The 24,751-nt window shown below is 42.5% G+C and overlaps 1 protein-coding gene across 1 annotated transcript in view; it reads right to left on the bottom strand.

Annotated features, from left to right (window-relative positions):
• Positions 1-2,554: 2,554 nt before the first annotated feature.
• LOC122423337 (antigen WC1.1-like) overlaps positions 2,555-24,751 on the bottom strand; it is a 43,355-nt gene continuing 21,158 nt past the window's right edge. The window contains exons 5-15 of the mRNA XM_043440290.1: positions 14,473-14,565; positions 14,083-14,397; positions 12,691-13,005; positions 7,331-7,372; positions 6,929-7,243; positions 6,648-6,680; positions 5,962-6,099; positions 5,427-5,519; positions 5,076-5,159; positions 4,426-4,563; positions 2,555-2,838 (exon numbers count right to left, since the gene is read on the bottom strand). Coding sequence (XP_043296225.1) covers positions 2,696-2,838; positions 4,426-4,563; positions 5,076-5,159; positions 5,427-5,519; positions 5,962-6,099; positions 6,648-6,680; positions 6,929-7,243; positions 7,331-7,372; positions 12,691-13,005; positions 14,083-14,397; positions 14,473-14,565 — 1,709 coding nt within the window. The 3' untranslated portion in view covers positions 2,555-2,695. The remainder of the gene's footprint in view (positions 2,839-4,425; positions 4,564-5,075; positions 5,160-5,426; positions 5,520-5,961; positions 6,100-6,647; positions 6,681-6,928; positions 7,244-7,330; positions 7,373-12,690; positions 13,006-14,082; positions 14,398-14,472; positions 14,566-24,751) is intronic.

Consider the following 24,751-nt stretch of genomic DNA (forward strand, 5'->3'; position numbering starts at 1 on the left):
AATGTGTCTTGGGCATGATCATTTTGAATGAACTCTGAGGAGTGACCTATTAGCTAACATGAACTTGAATGTCTAAATCTCATCAGATTTGAGACTTATCTGGTATTATTTCTTTAAGTGCAGTCTGTATCCCTTTCTCCCTCTCTTCTCATTCCAGGAATCCAATAATATGCAGGTTGTTTCTGTGAATGTTATCCCATAGTTCACACAGGTTCTTTCACACTTGTTCAATAATTTTCTTCTTTGTCCTTGGCTCGGTAACCTCAATGGTCCTGCCTTCTAAGTTACAGAGACTTCTGCTGTTGCTAATGCTCTCTGTAGCATTTTTCACTTTGCTACATTTCAATCATTGTAATCTTAAGCAACTGATCCAACCAGTCAATCCTAAAGGAAATCAGTCCTGAATATTCATTGGAAGGACTGATGCTGAAGCTGAAACTCCAATACTTTGACCACCCGATGTAAAGAACTGACTCACTGGGAAAGACCCTGATTCTGGGAAAGATTGAGGGCAGGAGGAGAAGGGGATGACAGAAGATGAGATGGTTGGATGGCATCACTGACTGAATGGACATGAGTTTGAGCAAGCTCCAGGAGTTGGTGAAGGACAGGGACCTGGTATGCTGCAGTCCATCGGGCTGCAAAGAGTCGGACACAACTGAGCCACTGGACTGAACTCAACTGAATCTTAAGCAACTAAATTTCTGCTTGGTTCATTTTCCTGTTTGGTTCCTTCTGTTATCCTCTTTGCCTCACTGCAAAGTTTGAGGGATCTCAGTTCCTTACCAGGATTGAATCCAGACCACAGCAGTAAATGCAGCGAATCCTAACCACTAAACCATCAGCAAACTCCCTGTTTACTTCCTTTTTTTATGATTTCTATCTCTGTTAAAAAAAAATCTGAAATTATTCTGTGGAGGAACTCACCCTAGCTCAACAATTACTGAGCCTGAGCTCTAGGACCCACAAACTACAAATAGGACGTGGCCTGCTGCAACCCCTGAAACCTGGGCACCTAGAGCCTGTTCTCCACAATAAGAGAAACCCACGCATAGAGAAACCTGCTGTCCACAAAGAAGAATAGTGCCTGCTTACTGCAACTAGAGAAAGCCCATGTGCAGCAACAAAGACCCAGTGCAACCAAAAATTTAAAAGAATAATAATGATAATGAGAAATATTTTTTAATCTTATTTTGTTCATATATATACTTCCTGAATTTAATAGTTTATGCGTGTTTTCTTGGAGTTCACTGAGCTTCTTGGTGTGTATACTTTCTTTCATCATATGTCATTTATTTCACCACTTCCCAATGGTTAATAGCCAAGTGAGCTGCCCTGGGAGAAGGCCTGGGCATCTTCCCATCCCCAAGCACAGCCTAGAACTATGAACCTGCAAGCATGAGTGTAGTTTGGAGCCCTGGAAACCTTCTAGAGTCATCAACCAAGTAACTGGGTGGGTCCAGCTCACAACCAGCCCAGCACTCTCAGGTCTCATATTAGTTCAGCAGCTTCTCCATGATCTCCACAATGGAACTGGTGTTGGTAGGGGTAGGGGTGGGAAGGTTGGGGTGTTGTGTGAACGTAATCTTTACCTGGCCACTCCTACATGACCGCTCTCTCTACCCTGAGGAATCATGGCAGGATCACGATTACATTTTCAGTAGTAAATAGATTAAAACAACCTTGAAACAATCTTGAAACATCTGAAAATAGATGCTTTCAAAGAAGCCCATTGGTCTGAAATTCTTCATCTAAGAGATCAGTTATATCAGAGCCCTCCATCCACATCTCTGAAACATAAATAGCCAACTGTTCCTGATCTTTCTGTCTACATCCATTCTTCTGGACCCCCTCTGCCTAGGTCTCCACTTTTGCCCTCTTGTCCCACCTGAATATAGGGTGTGGGTGAGCATCAATTTGCCCTCCATCAACTTGAAGATATATATGAGCTGATAAAATTCACTTAGAAGGAGAGATATTGGAGAGACAAGAAATAGCAGCATCCTGAAGAAATAGTAGGAAGAGATGGAGAGGAAAGGAAGGATTTATAAGGATTGGATAATCAACTAGACATAGGAGAAGAGCAAAGAGGTATCCGTATCCACTTAAGGAATGAATGAGAGATGAAAAAGGAAGATGTAGCTGTGTACAGTTAGATTTTGAACTGGCCTGTGAACATTTAGGCAGGATAAGGAAAGTTGTATCCATTCTCTCCTACCAGCCAACCTTCCACTTTGAAATTCGTCTGGTGCCCAAGAACAGGTTACAAACAGGTGATATGACATCTCAGGGAGAGCATCCAGGAAAATTCAGAATTGGGTTTTTTCCCATGAGTTCATCTTGTTAGGAAGGAGTGTGTGAATGTAGACCAAGTTTACATCCTTTTCTAAATAAGAGTGACCTGGAGCATTTGTGAGTTGGGGTAAAATCATACCCTCATTAACCTCTAAGACAGGTGAGAGAGCAGGTCAGCTCAATCATCTTGCATTTACTGTGAGGAAAATGGTGTTTGAGGACCAATTCTCTAAAAGTATTTGACGTGGAACTTGCTAAATTACCAAGACAGCAAAAAGTTACTTTATTCAGAATATTTCATTTTGAGCAATTTCCATATAAAACAGTTACAGGTCAGCACTACTCTATTGAAATACAGGCAGTTAGAATACCTGAGGCTTCATCTCTTATTAATACAAGATCATGGGAATGTCACTGATGTTCCCAGGACACTGAGTTCAACGTCATCATACCCAGGGTCCCCTTTCTTCCCCTGGAGCAGCCAGGGACTCTCTTCTCCTTCCCCAGGATCAGTCACCTCTCTGGAGAAGTTCAGAGAAGAGGCTGAAATAGTAAAGAGAAGTTTGATTAGAACTGAGACAAGGGGATGGGACAGAGCCCTGTGGTGGAAGGGAGTCAAGCAAGTGGTGATGACAAAGTATCCCTGGGACCCAGGTGTGGGCAGGGAGGCTCAGGCTATTTCACATGAGTTACAGAGAGGATGGATCTGAGCTGTCTTCTCAGATCCAGTCCATGTGGTCTCTGGGGCCTCAGCTCATGTGGAAATCCTGCATTACAGGAGATCTGTGCTCACACATGAGCTCTTGGAAGACCTGCTTCCAGGCTACACAGTACCAAGGAGATGCCCAACAACAGTACGAATCATAAAAAGGAATTTAAATGTTCTCCTTTCACAGGTGATAGATGCAAAGTCACAATAAGAGGGAGTCTGGAGACAGGAACAATCTGAATTCCTCACTCACAACACAAGTTTGCTCTTAGTTGACTTGACCTCTGATCCCAGATGTCCACAAATAGTATCACAAGTGCAGCCACAGATGGCTCCTCCCCAGAGACTACCCAGGCCCTCAAATGGAGAAATATTCTTTTCTAGTGAATGAGTGTCTTCTCCCAGCTACTGAAATAACTGGAACAAATTAGACCTTAACTGATCACAAATGCTGAGTCTATGATTCACCACCATGTTATATTGTTCAGGTCACCATATATCATAGACTTTGTACTTGTTGATGTTAACATATAAACAGAGCGCATCTTAAATTATAAAAATACTTCACCCAATTCAATACTGCAATATATTTTTTTAAATCACTATCTTTCATGTATCAGTTCAGTTCAGCCACTCAGTTGTGTCTGACTCTTGCCACTGAATGGACTGCAGCACTCCAGGCTTCCCTATCCATCACCAACTCCTGGAGCTTACTCAAACTCAGGTCCATCGAGTCAGTGATGCCATCCAACCATCTCATCCTCTGTTGGTCCCTTCTCCTCCTGCCCTAAATCTTTCCCAGCATCAGGGTCTTTTCAAATGAGTCAGTTCTTCACACCAGGTGGCAAAAATATTGGAGTTTCAGCTTCAGCATCAGTCCTTCCAATGAATATTCAGGACAGATTTCCTTTAGGGTGGACTGGTTTGATCTCCTTGCAGTCCAAGGGACTCTCAAGAGTCTTCTCCAACACCACAGTTACAAAGCATCAATTCTTTGGCACCTAGCTTTCTTTATAAATATGCTCAATTAATCAACAAGTTTCTCTTTTGGCCATGACACAATGCTTGTGGGATCTTAGTTCTTTGACCAGGATTGGACCTGGGCTGTAGCAGTGAAAGTACGGAGTCCAAACCACTGGACCACCAGGAAATTCCATAATCTATAAATCTTAATGCAAGTATATCACATATAAAATGATAAGTTTATGTCACATTATGGAGACATAAATGTCAAAAGTAGAGTTATTCCTCACTCCTTGCAAGGAGTCTAACAGCATTAAAGATGGCATATGGTCAAGATGATGCTATCAAATGTATGAGATTACCTATATTTTGAATAACTAGGGAGGCTGGGCATTGAGGAACACAAATTCACCCTTCCCAGGTAGAAAGATTGCATGAAATCAGTTGACCCCACTCACCTTTCTGAGAAGACCTCACCCCATCCTCCTTCTCTGGGGGCACTTTCTCCTCTCTCCCCTGAGAGGCAGGAGGAGCCCCAGGCACTGGTACCTCTTCAGCATCATCGTAATTTTCAGCAGGGACATCAGTCCTCTGATCTGGGGGTTCCAAGAGCAGACAAGGGGGTCTGATGAAACCACAAGTGGGTTGGTCTGGGAAATATCTAAAATCCCTTATGATCGAGAGTTTCTGAGTTGCTAAATAGAGGCAACAGTTACTTCTTGTTTCAAAAGATTTTTTCTCTAAGACCATGTTTCATTTTGATGTACCCATAAACCTAAACATGAGTTTATATATCTTAACATTTCCTGATGTAAACTACATATCTCAAAGCAACTCTTACACCACTGAACATTACTAAAGTACTTTGACAAATTGTGCTTTACAGATGTTATTTTTTAAAACATTGTGTGCCTGTTGTGATTCTCGACACAGAGAGCCCAGCCCCAACATGAGACATCACAGAACAGACAGAGAAGAAGGCCGAACCCTATATGGACACAAGGAATGCCTCTGGTCCATCAAAGGAAGACTGTTCCCCTTGCATCTCATCTCTATGAGGGAAACTCTGCTCCCCAAAGCCCAGCCGAGGTGTGTTCAACTCCATTACCTGGTGCAGATCTGTAGTCACTGTACTCCTCACCGTCCCTGGTATAATATGGCAGTTTATCCACTGAGTCATCTGACAGGAAGCCTAATGTGGAGACAAACATCACACAACACACAGAATGACCATCCCCAACCCACAGGACCTGTGTTAAGGCTGAGAAGGGACAGGCCTGGCTCCTGCAGTGTAGATGGAGGCTGGGGGCTCACAGGGCTTGAGAGGCCATCCTACCACTTTGGAGGGCTGCCTCTATGAGCCTAGGGCACATGTGGTGTCTGTGGATGCTGAGAAGACCCGCACAGCCAATGAGTGGTGACAACCAGAGGTCCCAGGAAGGCAGGCAGAGACACCCACCTGGGCTACCAAGAAGACCCTCCTTCCGAGTCACAAAGTCATCAAGCTCCTCATACACGGCTTCAGCAAGAGCATCTTCATAGCTGGATAAAGCTGAGAGATCCCCCAGCAGGTCAGAGATGCTACCCAGACACCCCCATCCAGCAGGGTAAGGGACCCCCAGCAGGTCAGAGATGCCACCCCAGATACACCGATCCAGTTGGCCCACTCTTCTTCTTCCCGGTGCTCACACAGGGCTGCCAGGACCTCGGCATCGTTTCCTACCCCATGCACTATGTCAGCACCTTCTCCCCTCATCTGACCTGAATCCACAACTCAGCCCCAACTTGTCTGGTCTCAAAGGAGAGGCCATGATTTATGAGAGTTCACACCCTATTCTGAAGAACCTCTGTCTATTCAGCCCTTAGAGCGCAGCATGGAGAACATGGAGTTCTGCAACTCAGAACAGAGACCTGGCCTGGTTCCCCTCCTCACACCTGCCCCATCTCCTGCCTGCACACACTCCCCCTGGTTCCCAGGTACCCCTGCAGCCCACCTCTGCGCTCTGCTCTCCATCTGAGCAGCTGAGTTACCAGGATGACAAGGACCAGGAAGAGAAGGGCCCCCAGAATGAGGCAGAGGACCCCAGGCAGGGAGAAGATGCCAGGGAGAGGATTTGAGGCTGGTCTGGTCCCTAAGGAGAACAAGGGAAGAGGGTTAGAGCAGGTCCTAGGCACAGAGAAACCCCTGTACCAGAATTTCCAGGAGCTCCGGATGATGGCGTCCCAGCCTCAGACATTGACGGGATTCCCCAGGGTCTCGTCCTGAGATGAGTTAACTCCACTCTGGCCAGTGTGGCTCCAAGGCAGAGCTGGGGATTGTCAGGGAGTTGCCCTGCAGAGACAGCCTCTGAGGACCCAGCTCATCCCTTCTTGGGCTTCAGGAGACAGAGCATCAAACAGTCCTGGGACCCGCACCTCACTGATGAGGAGCAACACTGAGGGGCAGGTGGGAGATATTTAGATTCTGCAATATGGAAACCAAACCCACTTGGACCCCCAGGCATGAGAACATTTGACCCTGGGAACCAACGCCGGGGAGTTCCCCAAAGTAATGCCCTGGCTCCTCTCCACCAGCCATGGGCTCCTCCGGCTCTTTCCTCTCCTGAGTTGTCAGAGAGCCCACAGAACAGGTCCCCAGAATCTGAGCATTCTCCCCTGCCCGTAGATGGAGGCACAGTACCTGCTGTAGTCGGGAGCAATGTTGACCTTGCACCTAAAGAGAAAAACAGCAGTTTGGAGCTGGGTGATTGGCCAGATGCAGGGCATCCCAATTTTCCCTCCTGAGCCTGAAATCACCCCTCAGTCTCCACAACATCTGTGTCCAGTCCTCCCAGCTTCCCTGTCCTAGGTCAGAGCCCCAGCACCAGGATGCTATCCGGATACAAACTCCCCCCACGGCCCAGCCCACTGCCCCTGTGCTGCCCCAGCTCACCCAGGACGGACCCCGAGCCCCTCACTCACCAGAGCACCTCACACCAGCATCCTCCTCGTGCTTGCAGTCGCTCTGCCCCCAGGGATCCGCAGCACAGTCCCACAGGGAGGACTCCCGGCCCCCGCACCGCACCTCGTCCAGCCAGATGCTCCCGTTTCCAGGGCCAAACGCCGCGGCCCGCACGGCTTCCAGGGCCGGGCCACAGCCCAGCTGCTGACACACCACCTCGGCCTCTGCCAGGCTCCAGGAGTCATCGCACACGGTGCCCCAGGAGCCGCCGTGCCAGACCTCCACCCGCCCTGAGCACTGGCTGTCTCCTCCCCTGAGCCGGAGCTTCTCTCTGTCTGAAAAGGCAGCAGCCCCTCCAGTGACTCCCCTGGGGGGAGGAAGGAGCCCCTGGGAGCCCTGGGGAGGGGGCGGGGCTGACGTACCTGTGCAGGGGGCAGCAGCTGGACAGCTCTTGGCTCTTCTTCCTGCAAACAACAAACAAAAGACTGAAATATATATATAAAAGAATTGAAGCTGACAGAAATAAATACAAATTCAAAACAACAACAACAACACACACACACACACACAAAACATAAGGGTAAACAGTACCTGTCATAAAGTATCAAAATTTGTATATTCTTTCCAGATCATCCTATCAAATCTCCTACCCACTCTTTGCAGAGAACCTCTGAGAAAATGATGGCAGGACCTCTGTGAGGGGGTTGCTCATTTCATGGTCAAAGACTTTGCCACCTCTCAGTTCACGGGGTTTAATTGTAGGGAAAATATCATCAGTAAAAGGTCTAACAGTTTAATGCCCTCTTTGGCCTTCAAATGGAAAAGACAAAGAGATGAACAAAGAGAGGCAAGGAAGGGAGTGAGCCTCTGCTTTTGAAATATCTCTCGCCACATTCTTAGCTGTGGGCATGCGTATGTGGAGGGGGAGGGAAGGAGAGAAACAGAGAGAGAAATGTGGAAGGAAGTAAGGTGCTATGGTTTGACTATTTGTCGCCCTCCCCAACATTTATTTATTTCATTCAACATTTACTGTCAAAATCTCTATTCCCAATGTAACAGTATTTAGTGGTGGAGCCTTCTCAAACTCTTCGGAAAACAGAAGAAAGAAACACTTCCAAATTCACTTTATGAGGCCAACATTATTCTGATACCAAAGCCAGATAAGGAAACCATGAGAAAAGAAAATTATGGGCTAATACTCTAATAAATGTAAGTGCAAAAATCCTCAACAAAATATTAGAAAACTGAATTTGACAATACGTTAAAAGAATCATACACCATGATCTAGTGATATTTGTTCCAAGGATGCAAGGATAGTTCAACATTCACAAATTAATTAATGTGATACACCAAATAAACAAAGTGAAGGTAAAAATCGTATCCTCAAAGGATGCAGAAAAAGTGACAAATTCAACATCCATTTATGGTAAAAATAATTTTACAAAGTAGGTTTAGAAGGATTGTATCTCAGCATAATTAAGGCCATGTAAGAAGTTCACAGTTAACATCATACTTGACAGTAAAAAAACCAAAATCTTTTCCTCTGAAATCAGACACAAGACAAAAACACCTAGTTTCACCACTTTTATTCAACTTAGTTTTGGTAGTCCTATCCAGATCCATCAGGCAATACAAAGAAAATCAATGCATCCAAATCTGAAAAGAAGAGGCAAAATAGACACTATTTTCAGATTGAAAAATGAAAGTGTTAGTCGCTCACTTGTGTCTGTCTCTTTGTGACTCCAAGAACTATAGCCCACCAGGCTCCTCTGTCCATGGGATTCTCCAGACAAGAATACTGGAATGGTGTATATGTACCACAGCTTCCTTATCCATTTGTCTGCTAATGGGCATCTAGGTTGCTTCCATGTCCTGGCTGGATGCATGAGACAAGTGCTCAGGCCTGGTGCACTGGGAAGACCCAGAGGGATCGGGTGGAGAGGGAGGTGAGAGGGGGGATCGGGATGGGAAATACATGTAAATCCATGGCTGATTCATGTCAATGTATGACAAAAATCACTACAATATTGTAAAGTAATTAGCCTCCAACTAATAAAAATAAATGAAAAAAAAAAAAGAATACTGGAGTGGGTTGCCATTTCCTCCTCCAGGGAATCTTCCTGACCCAGGAATCAAACCCGAGTCTCTTGCATTGCAGACAGATTCTTTACCATCCAAGTCATGAGGAAAGAAACTCCCTTACTTGATATTATATGTAAAAAACACTGAAGACTTCATTAAAAATATGAGAATTAATACACTCAGTAAAGTTGTAGAATGAAAAATTTATATACAGAAATCAGCTGCATTTCTATACACTAACAACAAACTGCCATAAGGAGAAACTGAGAAAACAATTCTATTTACATTTGCATGAAAAATGGATAAAAAGCCTAGGAATAAATTTAACCAAGGAGGTGAAAGACCGGTACACTGAAAACTATAAGACACTGATGAAAGATACTAAAGAAGACTCAAATAAATGGAAAGATATTCTGTGCTCATGGATTGGAAAATCTAATGTTATTAACATGCCCTTACTACCCAAAGCAATTTACAAATTCACTGCAATCCAAATAAAAATTCCAATGGAAATTTTCACAGATAAAGAACAAACAATTCTAAAATTTGCATGGAACCACAAAAGATGCTGAACACCAAAGCAATCATGAGAATGAATAACAAAGCTGGAGGTGTCATGCTTCCTGATTTCACACTCTATTACAAAGCTATATTAATCAAAACAGTATGTTGTTGGGATAAAAATGTACACAGAGATCAATGGAACAGAATAGACAGTCTGTAAATAAACCCACATTTCTATGGTAAATTAACTTTTGACAAAGAAGCCAAGAATATACAGTGGGAAAAGGACAATGTTTTCAGTAAATGGCATGGGGAAAACTGGACAGCCACATGCAAAAGAATGAAACTGGACCACTATCTTACACCATTCACAAACATTAACTCAAAATAGATTAAAGACTTGATCACAAGTCCTGAAGCCATAAAATTGCTACAGAAAATAAAATCCTTGATGTCATTCTTTGTGATGATTTTTTGGATTTGACACCAAAAGCAAAGGGAACAAGAGTTAAAACAAGCAGTTGGGACCACATAAGGCTAAAAAGCTTCTGCCCAAATAAGGAAACCATCAATAAAATGAAAAAGCAACCTGTGGAATTGGAGAAAATATTGCATACTATATTTCTGGTTAGGACTATTATCCAAAGTACACAAGTAACTCATACAACTCAGTAGGAAAACACAATCTGATTTTTAGAAAATGGGCAGAGAACCTGAATAGACATTTTTTTAAAGAATACATACAACTTGCCAATAGGTACATGAAAATGTGCTCAACACTACTAATCATCAGAAGATAGAAATCAAAACCACAATGAGATATCACCTCATATCCTCTAGAAAGGCTTTTATGAAAAAGAAGAAATAACAGGAGTTGGGGAGAATGTGAAGAGACAGGAAAGCTTTTGAACAGTTAGAGGGAATGTAAGTTGATGCAGCCATTATGGAAAGTTGAGGTGCATCAAAAGCTAAAAATAGAACTGCCATATGATTTAGTAATTTCAATTTGGGGTATTTATGTGAAGAAAACAAAAACACTAACTTGAAAACACAATGTTCACTGCAGCAACATATGTTCAGTTGCTAGGTTGTGTCTGACTCTTTGCAACCCGATGGACTGCAGCACACCAGGCTCCTCTGTCCTTCACTATCTCCCAAAGTTAGCTCAAATTCATGTCCACTGAACTGGTGATGCTATCTAACTATCTCATTCCCTGGGGCCCCTTTCTCCTTTTGCCTTCAGTCTTTCCCAGCATCAGGGTCTTTTCCAATGAGTCAGTTCTTCTCATCAAGTGGCGAAAGTGCTGGAGCTTCAGCTTCAGCATCAGTCCTTCCAAAGAATATTGAGGGTTGATTTCCTTTAGGGTTGATTGGTTTGATCTCCTTGCTGTGCAAAGGACTCCAAATTCAATTGTGGTGTCCAAGGATCACAATTCAAAATCATCAACTCTTTAGCATTCAGCTTCTTTATAATCCAACTCTCACATCCATACATGACCAATGGAAAAAACATGGCTTTGATTATATGGACCTTTGTCAGCAAAGTGATGTCTCTAGTTAATACTCTGTCTAGGTTTGTCATAGCTTTCCTTCCAAGGAGCAAGCCTCTTTTAATCTCATAGCTGAAAACACCATTGGCAGTGATTTTGGAGCCCAAGAAAAGAAAATCTGTCACTGTTTCCAATTTTTCCCCTTTTATTTGCCATGAAGTGATGGGGCCAGATGCCATGATCTTAGTTTTTAGAATGTTGAGCTTTAAGCCAGCCTTTTCACTCTCTTCTTTCACCATCAACAAGAGGCTCTTCAATTCCTCTTCACTTTCTGCCATTAGAGTGGTATCATCTGCGTATCTGAGGTTGTTGATATTTCTCACAGCAATCTTGATTCCATCTTGTGATTCTTCCAGCCAGGCATTTCCCATGGTGCACCCTGCATATAAGTTAAATAAACAGGGTGACAATATACAACCTTAATGAACTCCTTTCCCAATTTGGAACCAGTCGGTTGTTTCATGTCCAGTTCTAACTGCTGCCTCTTGAGCTGCATACAGGTTTCTCAGGAGGCAGGTAATGTGGTCTGATATTCTCATCTCTTTAAGAATTTTCCACAGTTCATTGAGATCCACATGGTCAAAGACTTTAGTGTAGTCAGTGAAGCACATGTTTTCTGGAATTCTCTTGCTTACTCTATGATCCAACAAATGTTGGCAATTTGATCTCTGGTTCCTCTGCCTTTTTGAAATCCAGCTTGTACATCTTGGAAGTTCCCAGTTCTCTTACTGCTGAAGCCTAGCTTGAAAGACTTTAAGCATAACCTTGCTAGCATGTGAAATGAGCACAATTGTGGGGTAGTTTGAACATGCTTTGGCATTGCCCTTCTTTGAGATTGGGATGAAAACTGACCTTCTCCTGTCCTATGGCCACTGCTGAATTTTCCAAATTTGCTGACATATTGGCCACAGCACTTCAGTAGCATCATCTTTTAGTATTTTATAGCAATATTTACAAGAGCCAAGCAATGTAAGTCTTCACTGATGGATGAATGAATAAAGAAAATGTAATGCAGATATATATCCACCCATAAAAAATAAGAAAATTTTGCCAGTTTCAACAACATGGATGGACCTTGAGGGCATTATGCTAAGTGAAACAAATCAGACAGAGAAAGAAAAACAACATATGATCTCATTTATATGTGTAATCTTAAAGCAAAAAGCAAGTTCAGAGATGCTGAGTAGTTCGTGGCTGCCAGAGGTGGGGGATTTGGTGTGAGCAAAGGTAGTCAAAAGATATAAACATGAGTTACAAAATTAATAAGTGTAGAGCATGGTGACCATAGTGAATACTATATTGTCTATTTGAAAGATGGTGAGAAAATACATCTTAAACATTCTTACCATATAAAATATATTTAGCTACATATATGGTGATGGATATAACTAGACTTACTGCAGTGACCATATATCAATATACAAAAATACATAACCATTATGTTGCAATGGCAAACAATATAAAGTTATATCAATTATATCAAAAATTTTTAATAAAGCAAGTTTGAAACATGTGGATCAAATTAGCTCCATCCAAACTTCATTTTATAAATTCAATTTAAGCACATCACTTAGATTTTAAAATATTAAATCTCACTAATAACACCCTACAGCGTTGGGACAGACACAGAAACAGATATGAGTCACCTGCACATGAGATGTAGGCTTCCTCCTTTGGAGAGCATGAACTGTATTTCCATGGGTCAGAAGGACACTGCCAGAGAGAGGTATCTGTTTTCCGACACTGGATTAAATCTACCCACCGGGGTCTAGAACCTTCCCTGAGACCAACAGAAGAGTTGAGGGTTCCACTGTCCCCACAGCCAAGCTGACTGCAGATGATGGACATGGTGACATCATCCATGGGGCTGCGGCAGACACTGCCCCAGGTCCCGTTGTAGAAAACTTCCAGCCACCCAGCACACTCCTGGTCCTCGCTGACCATCCTGAGGGCCAGGAACTCTAAGATTGAAATGGAGAAGACAGGACACAGTGAGCACTGCACTCAGTGCTCCAGGTTTTCCTCTCTCCCCAAAATTGTGAACATTCATCTGTGACCCAGCTGAGGAAGTAAATCCACTAGATGACCAGAGTGAAACTTGTCTCTTTTCTATCCAACTTTGTCCATTTGTGTCTGTCTTTCTAAATATTTCTACCACCATGATGTAGTGGATAAGAACTGAGAGGAAGACCAGCCTGGACACCTGCACGGAGAGGGAGCTGACTCCTGCTTCCTGACAAAACATCTAAAAGAGTGTATGAAAGGGATGTGATATGGACAGTGTGGAGGCAGATAGAATAATGGACCTGTGACTGTTTCCTTATCTGGCAAAGGGGACTTTTGATTAAGGTAAGGACCTTGGGATGGTGAGATTAACCTGAAATATGGTGGATTAACCACCTGAGCACATTCTTAGACTCACTATCCTTTAAAGTGGAATACATTTCCTCATTCTGGCTAGAGGGACATGTGAATATGGATAATGGTTAGAGAGGTGGAGCGTTGCTGGTCTGATGATGAACAGAATGGGGTTATGAGTGAAGGAAGGCAGGCGGTTTCTAGAAGCTTGAAAAGACAGGAAACAGAATCTTTCCCAGAGGCTCAGAAGTGATGTGGCCCTGCTGAAACCTTGATCCCAGTCCAGTGAGATCCCTGCTGGACATCTAAGCTACAGAAGTGTAAGGGAATAAATACGTTGTTTTAAACCATTGACTGTGTGGCAATTTGTTACAGAACAAACAAAAACTAGCACCGTGGCTTTAAGACTTCTCTACCATATGTACCAGAAGGATGAGCCCTGATTTCAAGAAAAACTGTGAGAAAAGGCTCTGCCAGGGAACACTATTGAGAAGAAAGGACCAGATCGTCAGCTGCTGCCGGAGGAAATGAAAGCACCTCATCTTCTTGTCTGCTGAAAGGACAGGCTGCATGGGAGGAAGCCGCCTTCTCTAGTCCTTTCAGTCTCTCCCTCAGAGCTCAGACCCCGTCCTCCTGGGCCCCACCCTTCCTCTAGCCTGTGGGCAGTGTGGAGTGCGGACCTGAGCAGATGACCCCCGCATCCTCCTTGTGTCTGCAGTCGTGCCGCCCCCAGCCCCGGGAAGGGCACCTCCACACGTGGGACTCATTTCCTGTGCAGTGCAGGTCGTCCAGCCAGATGGGCCCTGATCCTGCCCCGAAGTGAGCTGACCCCCTGGCACTGAGGGCGTCTCCACAGCCCAGCTGTCTGCACACCACGCGGGCATCGTCCAGGTCCCAGCTGTCATCACAGATGGTACCCCAGGAGCCCTGGTCAAGGATCTCCACTCTCCCGGCACAGGGACCGCCCCCGTCCACCAGGCGGAGCTGTCTGCGGCCTGAGGAGAGAGAAATGGGACAATGGGGCTGTGACAGGGGAATGAGAAGGGTCTTCTGTCCTGTGGGACCCTCACCTGAGCAGTAGGGGGCGCTCTCCTCTGAAGCTGCAGACCCTGCTGGTTCAGACATGGAGTCGTTGCACTTGGGCAGCACCTGGGTCTGATTTCCTGAAGAAACAGCAATGATTAGAGGGTTGGGAGGGTTGAGCAACAGGAAACTCAGTTAAACCAAATAATTTTTAGGAGAGGGGGTGGATTTGGGGGAAAATGGATACATGTATATGTATGTCTGAGTCCCTGCTGTTCACCTGCAACTATAGTAACACTGTTAATCTGCTATACCCCAATACAAAGTAAAAATTTCAAAAGAAAAACAAAAACAAAAACAAATAATGACCTAGTGATGGAGATGAGATGAAAACTGCAACATACCAGTAAAGTTATCATTATCTTAGTGCTTCCTTTCTCTATGAAGAGCCCTGGTACTGACAAGGCCACAATTCCTGTTTTAAGCCAAGCTTTGCCTTAAGAATGGATTTAAATAAATTGGTCTGTCCTTAAATCTATCCCTTAAATAGAATAAGCAAAACAAGATCCTTTCTGAAGGATTTGTACAATTTTTTATCTACAATGTTTGTGTTTTAAAAAACACGTATACAAAAGAGATCTCATGGAAAACCAAGAGGAAAAAGAAACATTAAAAAATTTCCCAGGGTATTTGGCTCTTAGAGTTACCTAAAGGAGATCAGTCCTGGGTGTTCATTGGAAGGACTGATGCTGAAGCTGAAACTCCAATACTTCAGCCACCTCATGCGAAGAGTTGACTCATTGGAAAAGACCCTGATGCTGGGGGGGATTGGGGGCAGGAGGTGAAGGGGGTGACAGAGAATGAGATGACTGGATGGCATCACTGACTCAATGGGCATGAGTTTGAGTAAACTCTGGGAGTTTGTGATGGACAGGGAGGCCTGGTGTGCTGCGATTCATGGGGTCACAAAGAGATGGACACGACTGAGTGACTGAACTCAACTGAACAGAGAATTTATTTTATTTTTATTAATTTTTATTTGAGTATAATTGCTTTACAATGTTGTGGTAGCTTCTGCTATACAGCAAATTTAGTAGGTTATAAATATATATACAGGCTTCCTAGGTGACTCAATGGTAAAGAATCAACCTGCCAAACAGGAGACTGGGGTTCCATCCCTGGATTAGCAAGATCCCCTGGAGAAAAAAATGGCAAGCCCCCCCCCCACCCCAGTATTCTTGCCTGGGAAATACTATGGACAAAGGATCATGGCAGGCTGCAGTCCAAAGGGTTACAAAAGAGTTGGACACAACTCAGCAACTAAACAATAGCAACCACACACACACACACACACATATATATATATATGTACATCCCCTCTTTCTTGAATTTACTTCCTATTTAGGTCACCACAGAACACTGAGTAGCGTTCCCTGTGCTATACAATATGTTATTATGTGTGCGTGCATGCTAAGTCACTTCAGTCATGTCTGAATCTGTGACACTGTGGATTGTAGCCCGCCAGGCTCCATGTCTACAGGATTCTCCAGGCAATATCTATTTTATACTTAGTACCAATAGTGTAGGGCTTTTGAGTCTGGTAGCTCATATGGTAAAGAATCTGCCTGCAATGCAGGAGACCTGGGTTTGATCCTTGGGTTGGGAAGATCCCCTGGAGAAGGGCATGGCAACCCACTCCACTGTTCTTTCCTGGAGAATCCCCACGGACAGAGGAGCCTGGAGGGCTACAGTCCATGGGGTCGCAAAGAGCTGGACATGACTGAGGGACTAAGCACAAAGCATAGCACATCAATAGCATGTATATGCCAATCTCAACGTCCCAATTCATCCCACTCTTCATTTCCCCTCTTAGTATCCATATATTTGTTATCTTTGTGGCGTTTCTATTTCTGCTTTGCATTAGGTTCATCTCTACCATTTTTCTAGATTGCACATATAAGTGCTGTTATACGATGTTTGTTTTTCTCTTTCTGATTTACTTCACTTTACATGACAACCTGCAAGTCTATTCATGTCTCTGCAAGTGACACAACTTTTTTTTCCTGTTTATGGCTGAGTAATATTCCATTTTATATATGTATCATGTCTTCTCTATCCATTCCTCCTGTGAGGGACATTTAGGTTTCTTCTGTGTCCTGACTGTTGTAAATAGTGCTGCAGTGAACATCAGGATGAATGTGTCTTTTTGAATGATGATTTTCTCCAGGTATATGGCCAGGAGTGGGATTGCTGTGTCCTACAATAGTTCTATCTTTAGTTTTTTGAGGAACCTCCATACTGTTCTCCATAGTAGTTGTATCAATTTACATACCCATATGTAGGAGGATTCCCTTTTCTGTGCATTCTCTCCAGCATTTATTGTTTGTAGTTTTTTTAATATTAGACCTTCTGACTGGTGTGAAGTAATACCTGACTATAGTTTTTATTTACATCTCTTTAATATTTAGTGATGTTGAACATCTTTTCATGCATTTGTTAGCCATCTGTATGTCTGGGAAAACGTCTATTTATGTCTTTTTCCCAGTTTTTCATTGGGTTGTTTGGTTTGCTGATACTGAGTTGTTTGTGTATTTTGAAGATTAATCCCTTGTCAGTTGCTTCATTTGCAAATATTTTCTCCCATTCTGAAAGTTGTATTTTTGTTCTGTTATGGCTTCCTTTACTATGCAAAAGCTTTTAAGTTTAATTAGGCCCTACTTGTTTATTTTTGTTTTTATTTTCCTTACTCTAGGAGGTTGGTCAAAAAAGATTTTGCTGCAATTAATGTCAAACCTATGTGTTCTACCTATGTTTTCATCTAAGAGTTTTATAGTCTGACAGAGAATTTAAATAGCCATGATTAAAGTTCTCAAAGAATTAATTAACACAATGTGTATCTTGGCAGAGAAATGATAACTAAAACAAATGAAAACTCTAGACCTGTAAAAGTTAATAGCTGAATTAGGAACTAGAGAATGTGTGTATCAGCACATTAGATCAACATAAAGAAGAAACAGTAAAATGCAAGATCAGAGGATAAATATTCCTCTATTTAGAAATGCTGGTCATATGGTAAGTGCCTGTTTAATAATACTATATAACAAAATTTCCCCCAAACATAGCAGTTGAAAGTAATTTTTTTAAAAAATTTTGCTCATGATTTCCTGGGTCAGTAATTTGGGGAATATTCAACTTGGCAGTTCTACCTTTGGGGTTTCTCATGTGGTTACACTTAGATGTCATCTGGAACTGACATCTCTAAAGGTTTGACAGAACTGTGGTTATGTAAGGAAATTCCCTGAAGTATTTTGTTGTAGTTGTCGGGAGGGAGGGATACAGGAGCATCATGTCTGCAACTTAATACAGAAAGATTTTACACACTCAGGGAAAAATGGGGCAAGGGGGACCAAGAAGGAGAGAGAGGGAAAGCTAGAGTGAGAGAGATAGAGAGAGAAAAATAGAGTGAGAGAGAGAGGGGGGAAAGAAAGAAAGAAGAATTAAAGGAAAATACTAACCTAACATTTGGGGAACCCAGGTGACATTCAGAGAGAATTTATTCCTAGAAATCCTTTTCTAAAGGAAACACTAATAACATCAATGACTAACTAATACTAATACTAACACTAATAACATACTCCCCAGGTCAGTAGGTGCCCAATAGGCTACTGGATATCAGTGAAGAAATAACTCCAGAGAGAATAAAGAGACAGAGCCAAAGGAAAAAAAACAGAAACAAAAAACACCCAGTAGTGGATGTGACTAGTGATGGAAGCAAGGTCTGATGCTGTAAAGAAAAATATTGCACAGGAACCAGGAATATTAGGCCCATGAATCAGGCAATTTGGAAGTGATCAAACAGGAGATGACAAGAGTGAACATCGACATATTAGGAATCAGTGAACTAAAATGGACTGGAATGGGTGAATTTAACTCTGATGACCATTATCTACTACTGTGGGCAAGAATCCCTCACAAGAAACAGAGAAGCCATCATAAGCAACAAAAGAGTCTAAAATGCGGTACTTGGATGCAATCTCAAAAATGGCAGAATGATCTCTGTTCATTTCCAAGGCAAATCATTCAATATCACGGTAATCCCAGTCTATGTCCCAACCAGTACTGCTGAAGAAGCTGAAGTTGAATGGTTCTATGAAGCACCTACGAGACTCTCTAGAACTAACAACAACAAAAAAAGATGTCCTTTTCATTACAGGGGACTGGAAGGCAAAAGTAGGAAGTCAAGAAACACCTGGAGTAACAGGCAAATTAGCCCTGGAGTACAGAATGAAGCAGGACAAAGGCTAACAGAGTTTTGTCAAGAGAACGCATCGGTCATAGCAAACATCCTCTTCCAACAACATAGGAGAAGACTCTACACATGGAAATCACCAGATGGTCAATACCAAAATCAGATTGATTATATTCTTTGCAGCCAAAGATGGAGAAGTTCTATAGAGTCAGCAAAAACAAGACCGGGAGCTGACTGTGGCTCAGATGATGAACTCCTTATTGCCAAATTCAGACTTAAATTGAAGAAAGTAGGCAAAAACACTTGACCATTCAAGTACGACCTAAATCACATCCCTTAAAGTGGAAGTGAAAATAGCTTTAAGGGACTAGATCTGATAGACAGAGTGCCTGATGAACTATGGATGGAGGTTTGTGACACTGTACAGGAGGCAGTGAGAAAGACCATCGCCAAGAAAAAGAAATGACAAAAAGCAAAATGGCTCCCTCGGGAAGGCTTACAAATAGTTGAGAAAAGAAGAGAAGTGAAAAGCAAAGGAGAAAAGGAAGGATATACCCATTTGAATGCAGAGTTCCAAAGAATAGCAAGGAGAGATAAGAAAGCCTCCCTCAGTGATCAGTGCAAAGAAACAGAGGAAAACAATAGAATGAGAAAGACTAGAGATCTCTTCAAGAAAATTAGAGATACTGAGGGAATATTTCATCCAAAGATGGGCCCAATAAAGGACAGAAATGTTATTAACATAACAGAAGCAGAAGATATTAAGAAACAGTGGCAAGAATACACAGAAGAACTGTACAAAAAAGATCTTCATAACCCAGATAATCATGATGGTGTGATCACGCACCTAGAGCCAGACATCCTGGAATGTGAAGTCAAGTGGGCCTTATGAGGCATCACTACGAACAAAGCTAGTGGATGTGATGGAATGCCAGTTGAGCTATTTCAAATCCTAAAAGACGATGCTGTGAAAGAGCTGCACGCAATATGCCATAAATTTGGAAAACTCAGCAGTGGCCACAGGACTGGAAAAGGTCAGTTTTCATTCCAATCCCAAAGAAAAGCAATGCCAAAGAATGCTCATATTATTGCACAATTGCACCATCTCACACACTAGTAAAGTAATGCTCAAAATTCTCCAAATCAGGCTTCAACAAAACATGAACCATGAACTTCCAGATGTTCAAGCTGCATTTAGAAAAGGCAGAGGAACCAGAGATCAAATTGCCAACATCCACTGCATCATCAAAAAAGCAAGAGAGTTCCAGAAACACATCTATTTCTGCTTTACTGACCATGCCAAAGCCTTTGACTGTTTGGATCACAACAAACTGTAGAAAATTCTTTAACAGATGAAAATACCAGACCTCCTGACCTGCCTCTTGAGAAACCTGTATGCAGTTCAGGAAGCAACAGTTAGAACTGGACATGGAACAACAAGCTGGTTCCAAATAGGAAAAGGAGTACGTCAAGGCTGCATGTTTTCACCCTGCTTATTTAACTTATATGCAGAGTACATCATGAAAAACGCTGGGCTGGATGAAGCACAAGCTGGAATCAAGATTGCCACGAGAAATATCAATAACCTCAGATATGGAGATCACACCACCCTTATGGCAGAAAGTGAAGAAGAACTAGAGAGCCTCTTGATGAAAGTGAAAGAGGAGAGTGAAAAAGTTGGCTTAAAGCTCAACATCTAGAAAAGTAAGATCATGGAATCTGGTCCCATCACTTCATGGCAAATAGAATGGGGAACATTGGAAACAGTGGCTGACTTTATTCTGGGGGGCTCCAAAATCACTGCAGATGGTGATTGCAGCCATGAAATTAAACGACACATACTCTGGTTGAGAAGATCCCCTGGAGAAGGGAATGGCATCCACTCCAGTACTCTTGCCTGGAAAATTTCATGGATGGAGGAGCCTGGTGGGCTACAGTCCATGGGATGGTAAAGAGTCAGACAAGACTGAGCAACTTCACTTCACTTCACTTTACTCCTTGGAAGGAAAGTTATGACCAACCTAGACAGCATATTAAAAAGCTGGATGCATGAGACAAGCGCTCAGGGCTGATACACTGGAATGACCCAGAGGGATGGGATGGGGAGGGAGGTGGGAGCAGGGTTCAGGATGGAGAACACATGTAAATCCATGGCTGATTCATGTCAATGTATGGCAAAAACCACTACAATATTGTAAAGTAATTAGCCCCCAATTAATAAAAATAAATGAAAAGAAAAGCAGAGACATTATTTTGCCAACAAAGGTTCATCCAGTCAAGGCTATGGTTTTTCCAGTAGTCATGTATGGATGTGAGAGTTGGACTGTAAAGAAAGCACCAAAGAATTGATGCTTTTGAACTGGGGTGTTGGAGAAGACTCTTGAAAGTCCCTTGGACTGCAAGGAGATTCAACCAGTCAATCCTAAGTAAAATCAGTCCTGAATATTCATTGTAAGGACTGATGTTGAAGCTGAAACTCCAATACTTTGGCCACCTGATGCAAAGAATTGACTCATTTGAAAAGACCCTGATGCTGGGAAAGACTGAAGGTGGGAAGAGAAGAGGACAACACAGGATGGGATGGTTGTGTGACATCACTGACTCAATGGACATGAGTTTGAGAGGGTTCCAGGAGTTGGTGATGGACAGGGAGGCCTGGTGTGCTGCAGTCCATGGGGTCGCAAAGAGTCAGACACGACTGAGTGACTGAACTGACTGACTGAATAACATCAAACCCATAAAATGCCTACGAGAAAACCTAGTTAAAGATGTGCAAAACATTTGAGAGAAATTCAAGACCAAACTGAATGAAGGGATATATTTTCCCAATGAATTGGGAAAATCAATGCTGTCAAAGTCAATCATTCTCAAATTTATATACAGATTAAATCTAATTGCAAACAAATTCCCTTATGCTTTTGTGTGTGTGAAACATGACAAGCTGATTCAAAATTGATGTTATTGTTGTTCAGTCATTCAGTCATGTGCAGCTCTTTGCAACCCCATGGACTGCAACACATCAGAACTCCCTGTCAATCACCAACTCCCAGAGTTTACTCAAAATCATGTCCATTGAATCAGTGATGTCATCCAACCATCTCATCCTCTGTTGTCCCCTTCTGCTCCCCCCTTTAAGCTTTTCCAGCATAAAGGTCTTCTCAAATGAGTCAGCTCTTCACACCAGGTGGCCAAAGTATTGGAGCTTCAGTTCAAAAATGTATACAAAATACAAAACCCAAGAATAAGCTAAGCAGCTGGCAAGAGAAGCAACAACATAACTTCTTTAAATTAAACTTACCCAGGAATCAAGATTGCCAGGAGAAATATCAATAACTGCAGATATGCAGATGACACCACCATTATGGCAGAAAGTGAAGAAGAACTAAGGAGATTCTTGATGAAAGTGAAAGAGTGAAAAAGTTGGCTTAAAACTCAACATTCAGAAAACTAAGGTCATGATATCCAGTCCCATCACTTCATGGCAAATAGATGGGGAAACAATGGAAACAGTGAGAGACTTTAGTTTTGGGGACTCCAAAATCACTGCAGATGATGACTGCAGCCATGAAATTAAAAGATGCTTACTCTTTGGAAGAACAGTTATGACCAACTTAGACAGCATATTAAAAAGCAGAGACATTGCTTTGCCAACAAATGTCTGTCTGGTCAAAGCTATGGTTTTTCCAGCCTATATGGATGTGAGAGTTGGGCTAAGCTTAGCAATGAAGAATTGATGCTTTTGAAGTGTAGTGTTGGAGAAGATTCTTGGGAGTTCCTTGGACTGCAAGGAGATCCAACCAGTCAATCTTAAATTAAATCAGTCCTGAATATTCATTGGAAGGACTGATACTGAAGCTGAAACTCTGATACTTTGGCCACCTGATGCAAAGAACTGACTTATTGGAAAATATTCTGATGCTGGGAAATAGTGAAGCAGGAGGAGAAGGGGACGACTGAGGATAAGGTGGTTGGATGCCATCACCAACTCAATGGACAGGAGTTTAAGTAAACTCAGGGAGTTGGTGATGGACAAAGAGGCCTGGCATGCTGCAGTCCATGGGGTCGCAAAGAGTCAAATATGACTGAGCGACTGAACTGAACTGAGACTTACTATGTGTGCTTAGTCACTCAGTCATGTCAAACTCTTTGTGACCAAACAGACTGTAGCCCACCAGGCTCCTCTGTCCATGGGAGTTCTCCAGGCAAGAATACTGAAGTGGGTTGCCATGCCCTTCCCCAGGGGATCTTCCCAACCCAGGGATCGAATCCAGGTCTCCCACATTGCAGGCAGATTCTTTATCATCTGAGCCACCAGAGAAGGTTCAACACTTACTTGAAGTTACAATAATTAAGAAAATGTGGTATAGGGGCAAGGATAGACAAATGACACAGTGGAACAGAATAGAGAGTCCTAAAGAAGTGCTCAGATGTATGTGCCCTTTCACTTATCACAAAGATGGCACTGTAGTGGGGAATAGTCTTTTCAGAAAAAAGACTCTGCTTCAACTGGATACCCATATGAAAACACTGACACTTGACCCTATCCTACACAGATATCAATCCTAAAGGAGTGTACAATTTTATGCAAAAGAAAAATAATTACACTTCTGTGAGATATTCTCAGAGAACATTTTTGTGATTTTGGAGTAGACAAAGTTCTTTTCAGAAGGGTAAAAAGCTCTGTGGACTAGAACAATGGACTGGTTCAAAACTGAGAAAGGAATACTTCAAGGCTGTATATCGTCACCCTGTTTATTTAACTTATATGCAGACTACATCATGTGAAATGCCAGGCTGGATGAAGCACAACCTGGAGTCAAGATTGCCAACAGAAATATCAATAATGTCAGATATGCAGATGACACCACTCTTATAGCATAAAGTGAAGAAGAACTAAACAGCCTCTTGATGTAAGTGGAAGAGGTGACTGAAAATGTTGGCTTAAAACTCAACATTCAAAAAACGAAGATCATGGCATCTGTTCCCATCACTTCCTGGCAAATAGATGGGGAAACAGTGGAAACAGTGAGAGACTTTCTTTTCTTGGGAACCAAAATCACTATATGTGGTGACTGTGCCATGAAATTAAAAGACGCTTGCTCCTTGTAAGAAAAGCTATGACCAACCTACACAGCATATTAAAAAGTAGAGACATTACTTTGCCAAAGAAGGTTCAACAAAGCTTTGGTTTTTCTAGTAGTCATGTGTAGATGTGAGAGTTGGGCCATAAAGAAAGCTGAGCGCCGAAGAATTGATGCTCTTGAACTGTGGTTTTGGAGAAGACTCTTCAGAGTCCCTTGGACTGAAAGGAGATCAAACAGTCAATTCTAAAGGAAATCAATCCTGAATATTCATTGGAAAGACTGATGCTGAAGCTGAATCTCCAGTTCTTTGGCCACATGATAGGAAGAACTGACCCGTTGGTAAAGACTCTGATGCTGGGAAAGATTGAAGGCAGGAGAAGGAGATGACAGAGGATGAGATGATTGGATGTTATCACTGACTCAATAGATATGAGCTTGAGCAAGCTCTGGGAGATGGTGAAGGACAAAGAAGCTTGGCGTGCTGCAGACATGCGGTCACAAAGAGTCGGACATGACTGAGTGACTGAACTGAACTGACTGACTGAAAGAGCACTACATGTACAGAGAAAAAGGTGATAAGTCAAACCTAAGATTAGTAACTTGGCTCACTGAAGTACAGCAAACCATTAAGAAATTAAAATATAAGACCAAGAATTAAACACACAAAAATCATAAAAAATATTTCTGCCAGAAGTCATCGTCATGGTAATTTGCACCATTGTATTTGTAATAGCCAGAACTGGAAACAAATTCAAATCTTTGCCATTACTTGAATGGATCAGTGCATGGTCATGTGATCATTCAAAGGAATACTATATAATAATAAAAATGAATAAAAATGTTGCCATAAACAACATCATGATTGAATCTCAAACACAGTTTGGAGTCAAAGAAGTTAGACTCAAAAGAAAACATACGGTATGGTTTTACATAAACTTCACAAACTGACAATATATTCTATGGCAGTACAAGTCTTAGGTAAGCAGTCTTCCC

The sequence above is a fragment of the Cervus canadensis genome, chromosome 21 (genome assembly GCF_019320065.1).
Source record: "Cervus canadensis isolate Bull #8, Minnesota chromosome 21, ASM1932006v1, whole genome shotgun sequence".
NCBI classification, from domain to species: Eukaryota; Metazoa; Chordata; class Mammalia; order Artiodactyla; family Cervidae; genus Cervus; species Cervus canadensis.